We start from the raw sequence: 7,500 nt of genomic DNA, 5'->3' as shown, positions 1-7,500 counted from the left end.
TTAGGGCTGGTTCAGGTCTATAGTTAGAGCTGGTTCAGGTCTATAGTTAGAGCTGGTTCAGGTCTATAGTTAGAGCTGGTTCAGGTCTATAGTTAGGACTGGTTCAGGTCTATAGTTAGAGCTGGTTCAGGTCTATAGTTAGGGCTGGTTCAGGTCTATAGTTAGAGCTGGTTCAGGTCTATAGTTAGGACTGGTTCAGGTCTATAGTTAGGGCTGGTTCAGGTCTATAGTTGGAGCTGGTTCAGGTCTATAGTTAGGGCTGGTTCAGGTCTATAGTTAGAGCTGGTTCAGGTCTATAGTTAGAGCTGGTTCAGGTCTATAGTTAGGACTGGTTCAGTTCTATAGTTAGAGCTGGTTCAGGTCTATAGTTAGAGCTGGTTCAGGTCTATAGTTAGAGCTGGTTCAGGTCTATAGTTAGAGCTGGTTCAGGTCTATAGTTAGAGCTGGTTCAGGTCTATAGTTAGAGCTGGTTCAGGTCTATAGTTAGAGCTGGTTCAGGTCTATAGTTAGGGCTGGTTCAGGTCTATAGTTAGAGCTGGTTCAGGTCTATAGTTAGAGCTGGTTCAGGTCTATAGTTAGGACTGGTTCAGGTCTATAGTTAGAGCTGGTTCAGGTCTATAGTTAGGGCTGGTTCAGGTCTATAGTTAGAGCTGGTTCAGGTCTATAGTTAGAGCTGGTTCAGGTCTATAGTTAGGTCTGGTTCAGGTCTATAGTTAGAGCTGGTTCAGGTCTATAGTTAGAGCTGGTTCAGGTCTATAGTTAGAGCTGGTTCAGGTCTATAGTTAGAGCTGGTTCAGGTCTATAGTTAGAGCTGGTTCAGGTCTATAGTTAGGACTGGTTCAGGTCTATAGTTAGAGCTGGTTCAGGTCTATAGTTAGGGCTGGTTCAGGTCTATAGTTAGAGCTGGTTCAGGTCTATAGTTAGGACTGGTTCAGGTATATAGTTAGGGCTGGTTCAGGTCTATAGTTAGAGCTGGTTTAGGTCTATAGTTAGGGCTGGTTCAGGTCTATAGTTAGAGCTGGTTCAGGTCTATAGTTAGAGCTGGTTCAGGTCTATAGTTAGGACTGGTTCAGTTCTATAGTTAGAGCTGGTTCAGGTCTATAGTTAGAGCTGGTTCAGGTCTATAGTTAGAGCTGGTTCAGGTCTATAGTTAGAGCTGGTTCAGGGCTATAGTTAGAGCTGGTTCAGGTCTATAGTTAGAGCTGGTTCAGGTCTATAGTTAGGGCTGGTTCAGGTCTATAGTTAGAGCTGGTTCAGGTCTATAGTTAGAGCTGGTTCAGGTCTATAGTTAGGACTGGTTCAGGTCTATAGTTAGAGCTGGTTCAGGTCTATAGTTAGGGCTGGTTCAGGTCTATAGTTAGAGCTGGTTCAGGTCTATAGTTAGAGCTGGTTCAGGTCTATAGTTAGGTCTGGTTCAGGTCTATAGTTAGAGCTGGTTCAGGTCTATAGTTAGAGCTGGTTCAGGTCTATAGTTAGAGCTGGTTCAGGTCTATAGTTAGAGCTGGTTCAGGTCTATAGTTAGAGCTGGTTCAGGTCTATAGTTAGGGCTGGTTCAGGTCTATAGTTAGAGCTGGTTCAGGTCTATAGTTAGAGCTGGTTCAGGTCTATAGTTAGGACTGGTTCAGGTCTATAGTTAGAGCTGGTTCATGTCTATAGTTAGAGCTGGTTCAGGTCTATAGTTAGAGCTGGTTCAGGTCTATAGTTAGGACTGGTTCAGGTCTATAGTTAGAGCTGGTTCAGGTCTATAGTTAGGGCTGGTTCAGGTCTATAGTTAGGACTGGTTCAGGTCTATAGTTAGGGCTGGTTCAGGTCTATAGTTAGAGCTGGTTCAGGTCTATAGTTAGGGCTGGTTCAGGTCTATAGTTAGAGCTGGTTCAGGTCTATAGTTAGGGCTGGTTCAGGTCTATAGTTAGGACTGGTTCAGGTCTATAGTTAGGACTGGTTCAGGTCTATAGTTAGGGCTGGTTCAGGTCTATAGTTAGAGCTGGTTCAGGTCTATAGTTAGGGCTGGTTCAGGTCTATAGTTAGAGCTGGTTCAGGTCTATAGTTAGGACTGGTTCAGGTCTATAGTTAGGACTGGTTCAGGTCTATAGTTAGAGCTGGTTCAGGTCTATAGTTAGGACTGGTTCAGGTCTATAGTTAGAGCTGGTTCAGGTCTATAGTTAGGGCTGGTTCAGGTCTATAGTTAGAGCTGGTTCAGGTCTATAGTTAGAGCTGGTTCAGGTCTATAGTTAGGGCTGGTTCAGTTCTATAGTTAGAGCTGGTTCAGGTCTATAGTTAGAGCTGGTTCAGGTCTATAGTTAGAGCTGGTTCAGGTCTATAGTTAGAGCTGGTTCAGGTCTATAGTTAGAGCTGGTTCAGGTCTATAGTTAGAGCTGGTTCAGGTCTATAGTTAGAGCTGGTTCAGGTCTATAGTTAGGGCTGGTTCAGGTCTATAGTTAGAGCTGGTTCAGGTCTATAGTTAGAGCTGGTTCAGGTCTATAGTTAGGACTGGTTCAGGTCTATAGTTAGAGCTGGTTCAGGTCTATAGTTAGGGCTGGTTCAGGTCTATAGTTAGAGCTGGTTCAGGTCTATAGTTAGAGCTGGTTCAGGTCTATAGTTAGGTCTGGTTCAGGTCTATAGTTAGAGCTGGTTCAGGTCTATAGTTAGAGCTGGTTCAGGTCTATAGTTAGAGCTGGTTCAGGTCTATAGTTAGGGCTGGTTCAGGTCTATAGTTAGAGCTGGTTCAGGTCTATAGTTAGAGCTGGTTCATGTCTATAGTTAGAGCTGGTTCAGGTCTATAGTTAGAGCTGGTTCAGGTCTATAGTTAGGACTGGTTCAGGTCTATAGTTAGAGCTGGTTCAGGTCTATAGTTAGGGCTGGTTCAGGTCTATAGTTAGAGCTGGTTCAGGTCTATAGTTAGAGCTGGTTCAGGTCTATAGCTAGGACTGGTTCAGGTCTATAGTTAGAGCTGGTTCAGGTCTATAGTTAGGGCTGGTTCAGGTCTATAGTTAGAGCTGGTTCAGGTCTATAGTTAGGACTGGTTCAGGTCTATAGTTAGAGCTGGTTCAGGTCTATAGTTAGAGCTGGTTCAGGTCTATAGTTAGAGCTGGTTCAGGTCTATAGTTAGAGCTGGTTCAGGTCTATAATTAGAGCTGGTTCAGGTCTATAGTTAGGACTGGTTCAGGTCTATAGTTAGAGCTGGTTCAGGTCTATAGTTAGGACTGGTTCAGGTCTATAGTTAGAGCTGGTTCAGGTCTATAGTTAGAGCTGGTTCAGGTCTATAGTTAGAGCTGGTCAGGTCTATAGTTAGAGCTGGTTCAGGTCTATAGTTAGAGCTGGTTCAGGTCTATAGTTAGGCCTGGTTCAGGTCTATAGTTAGAGCTGGTTCAGGTCTATAGTTAGAGCTGGTTCAGGTCTATAGTTAGAGCTGGTTCAGGTCTATAGTTAGAGCTGGTTCAGGTCTATAGTTAGAGCTGGTTCAGGTCTATAGTTAGGGCTGGTTCAGGTCTATAGTTAGGACTGGTTCAGGTCTATAGTTAGGACTGGTTCAGGTCTATAGTTAGGGCTGGTTCAGGTCTATAGTTAGAGCTGGTTCAGGTCTATAGTTAGGGCTGGTTCAGGTCTATAGTTAGAGCTGGTTCAGGTCTATAGTTAGGGCTGGTTCAGGTCTATAGTTAGGACTGGTTCAGGTCTATAGTTAGGACTGGTTCAGGTCTATAGTTAGAGCTGGTTCAGGTCTATAGTTAGGACTGGTTCAGGTCTATAGTTAGAGCTGGTTCAGGTCTATAGTTAGGGCTGGTTCAGGTCTATAGTTAGAGCTGGTTCAGGTCTATAGTTAGAGCTGGTTCAGGTCTATAGTTAGGACTGGTTCAGTTCTATAGTTAGAGCTGGTTCAGGTCTATAGTTAGAGCTGGTTCAGGTCTATAGTTAGAGCTGGTTCAGGTCTATAGTTAGAGCTGGTTCAGGTCTATAGTTAGAGCTGGTTCAGGTCTATAGTTAGAGCTGGTTCAGGTCTATAGTTAGAGCTGGTTCAGGTCTATAGTTAGGGCTGGTTCAGGTCTATAGTTAGAGCTGGTTCAGGTCTATAGTTAGAGCTGGTTCAGGTCTATAGTTAGGACTGGTTCAGGTCTATAGTTAGAGCTGGTTCAGGTCTATAGTTAGGTCTGGTTCAGGTCTATAGTTAGAGCTGGTTCAGGTCTATAGTTAGAGCTGGTTCAGGTCTATAGTTAGAGCTGGTTCAGGTCTATAGTTAGGGCTGGTTCAGGTCTATAGTTAGAGCTGGTTCAGGTCTATAGTTAGAGCTGGTTCAGGTCTATAGTTAGAGCTGGTTCAGGTCTATAGTTAGAGCTGGTTCAGGTCTATAGTTAGGACTGGTTCAGGTCTATAGTTAGAGCTGGTTCAGGTCTATAGTTAGGGCTGGTTCAGGTCTATAGTTAGAGCTGGTTCAGGTCTATAGTTAGAGCTGGTTCAGGTCTATAGCTAGGACTGGTTCAGGTCTATAGTTAGAGCTGGTTCAGGTCTATAGTTAGGGCTGGTTCAGGTCTATAGTTAGAGCTGGTTCAGGTCTATAGTTAGGACTGGTTCAGGTCTATAGTTAGAGCTGGTTCAGGTCTATAGTTAGAGCTGGTTCAGGTCTATAGTTAGAGCTGGTTCAGGTCTATAGTTAGAGCTGGTTCAGGTCTATAATTAGAGCTGGTTCAGGTCTATAGTTAGGACTGGTTCAGGTCTATAGTTAGAGCTGGTTCAGGTCTATAGTTAGGACTGGTTCAGGTCTATAGTTAGAGCTGGTTCAGGTCTATAGTTAGAGCTGGTTCAGGTCTATAGTTAGAGCTGGTCAGGTCTATAGTTAGAGCTGGTTCAGGTCTATAGTTAGAGCTGGTTCAGGTCTATAGTTAGGCCTGGTTCAGGTCTATAGTTAGAGCTGGTTCAGGTCTATAGTTAGAGCTGGTTCAGGTCTATAGTTAGAGCTGGTTCAGGTCTATAGTTAGAGCTGGTTCAGGTCTATAGTTAGGACTGGTTCAGGTCTATAGTTAGGACTGGTTCAGGTCTATAGTTAGAGCTGGTTCAGGTCTATAGTTAGAGCTGGTTCAGGTCTATAGTTAGAGCTGGTTCAGGTCTATAGTTAGAGCTGGTTCAGGTCTATAGTTAGAGCTGGTTCAGGTCTATAGTTAGGACTGGTTCAGGTCTATAGTTAGAGCTGGTTCAGGTCTATAGTTAGGGCTGGTTCAGGTCTATAGTTAGAGCTGGTTCAGGTCTATAGTTAGAGCTGGTTCAGGTCTATAGTTAGGACTGGTTCAGGTCTATAGTTAGAGCTGGTTCAGGTCTATAGTTAGAGCTGGTTCAGGTCTATAGTTAGAGCTGGTTCAGGTCTATAGTTAGAGCTGGTTCAGGTCTATAGCTAGGACTGGTTCAGGTCTATAGTTAGAGCTGGTTCAGGTCTATAGTTAGGGCTGGTTCAGGTCTATAGTTAGAGCTGGTTCAGGTCTATAGTTAGGACTGGTTCAGGTCTATAGTTAGAGCTGGTTCAGGTCTATAGTTAGAGCTGGTTCAGGTCTATAGTTAGAGCTGGTTCAGGTCTATAGTTAGAGCTGGTTCAGGTCTATAATTAGAGCTGGTTCAGGTCTATAGTTAGGACTGGTTCAGGTCTATAGTTAGAGCTGGTTCAGGTCTATAGTTAGGACTGGTTCAGGTCTATAGTTAGAGCTGGTTCAGGTCTATAGTTAGAGCTGGTCAGGTCTATAGTTAGAGCTGGTTCAGGTCTATAGTTAGAGCTGGTTCAGGTCTATAGTTAGAGCTGGTTCAGGTCTATAGTTAGAGCTGGTTCAGGTCTATAGTTAGGCCTGGTTCAGGTCTATAGTTAGAGCTGGTTCAGGTCTATAGTTAGAGCTGGTTCAGGTCTATAGTTAGAGCTGGTTCAGGTCTATAGTTAGAGCTGGTTCAGGTCTATAGTTAGGACTGGTTCAGGTCTATAGTTAGGACTGGTTCAGGTCTATAGTTAGAGCTGGTTCAGGTCTATAGTTAGAGCTGGTTCAGGTCTATAGTTAGAGCTGGTTCAGGTCTATAGTTAGAGCTGGTTCAGGTCTATAGTTAGGACTGGTTCAGGTCTATAGTTAGAGCTGGTTCAGGTCTATAGTTAGGGCTGGTTCAGGTCTATAGTTAGAGCTGGTTCAGGTCTATAGTTAGAGCTGGTTCAGGTCTATAGTTAGGACTGGTTCAGGTCTATAGTTAGAGCTGGTTCAGGTCTATAGTTAGAGCTGGTTCAGGTCTATAGTTAGAGCTGGTTCAGGTCTATAGTTAGAGCTGGTTCAGGTCTGTAGTTAGGACTGGTTCAGGTCTATAGTTAGAGCTGGTTCAGGTCTATAGTTAGGACTGGTTCAGGTCTATAGTTAGAGCTGGTTCAGTTCTATAGTTAGAGCTGGTTCAGGTCTATAGTTAGAGCTGGTTCAGGTCTATAGTTAGAGCTGGTTCAGGTCTATAGTTAGGACTGGTTCAGGTCTATAGTTAGAGCTGGTTCAGGTCTATAGTTAGAGCTGGTTCAGGTCTATAGTTAGAACTGGTTTAGGTGTATAGTTACAGTTAAATTACCCATGATGCAGCAGTGCTGTTGGCTCCTCCCACTAAAGAGTCCGGTTGCTGCAGTGGTGACGCCTCCTTGTTCCCCGCCATCGTCCCACTGTGCTCCTCCTCACTGCTACCTGGTCCCACTGGGTCACATGACACTGGGTCACAAGACACTGGGTCACATGACACTGGGTCACAAGACACTGGGTCACATGACACTGGGTCACAAGACACTGGGTCACAAGACACTGGGTCACATGACACTCGGTCACAAGACACTGGGTCACATGACACTGGGTCACAAGACACTGGGTCACAAGACACTGGGTCACAAGACACTGGGTCACATGACACTGGGTCACAAGACACTGGGTCACAAGACACTGGGTCACATGACACTCGGTCACAAGACACTGGGTCACATGACACTGGGTCACAAGACACTGGGTCACATGACACTGGGTCACATGACACTGGGTCACAAGACACTGGGTCACATGACACTGGGTCACAAGACACTGGGTCACATGACACTGGGTCACAAGACACTGGGTCACATGACACTCGGTCACAAGACACTGGGTCACATGACACTCGGTCACATGACACTGGGTCACATGACACGGGGACCGTTTCTCAACATGCGTTCTTTTCTGTACTTGTGTTCTCGTGTACTAGTGTTCTTTTGTACTTGTGTCTTAGTGGACTTGTGTTCTGGTGTTCTTGTGCTTTTGTTTACTTGTGTTCTTGTGTACCTGTGTCCTAGTGGACTTGTGTACTCTTAGAATTGTGTTCTGGTGGACTTATGTCCTTGTGTACTAGTGTTCTTGTGAACTTGTGCTACACAAGAACACAAGCACAACTCCACGTGAACACAATCCATGAGAACACAAGAACACAAGTACACAATGCATATTGAGAAATGGCCCAGGTTACAGGGTCATGTGATGCGACAGC

The 7,500-nt window shown here is 44.8% G+C and overlaps 1 protein-coding gene across 3 annotated transcripts in view; it reads right to left on the bottom strand.

The window, feature by feature from the left end:
- card9 (caspase recruitment domain family, member 9) overlaps window positions 1-7,500 on the bottom strand; it is a 13,613-nt gene that overhangs the window by 907 nt on the left and 5,206 nt on the right. The window contains exon 12 of one of the 3 annotated variants that reach the window (XM_068601716.1): window positions 6,568-6,716. In XM_068601716.1, the coding sequence (XP_068457817.1) occupies window positions 6,568-6,716 (149 nt within the window). The remainder of the gene's footprint in view (window positions 1-6,567; window positions 6,717-7,500) is intronic. The other 2 variants (XM_068601717.1, XM_068601718.1) reach the window with 2 other exon arrangements.

Source organism: Clinocottus analis, unplaced genomic scaffold (assembly GCF_023055335.1).
Source record: "Clinocottus analis isolate CAN_PGR_092001 unplaced genomic scaffold, fCliAna1.0.p SCAF_53, whole genome shotgun sequence".
Classification (NCBI taxonomy): Eukaryota; Metazoa; Chordata; class Actinopteri; order Perciformes; family Cottidae; genus Clinocottus; species Clinocottus analis.
Note: the sequence above shows the minus strand (reverse complement) of the source record. Positions and strands in the feature narration are given on the sequence as shown.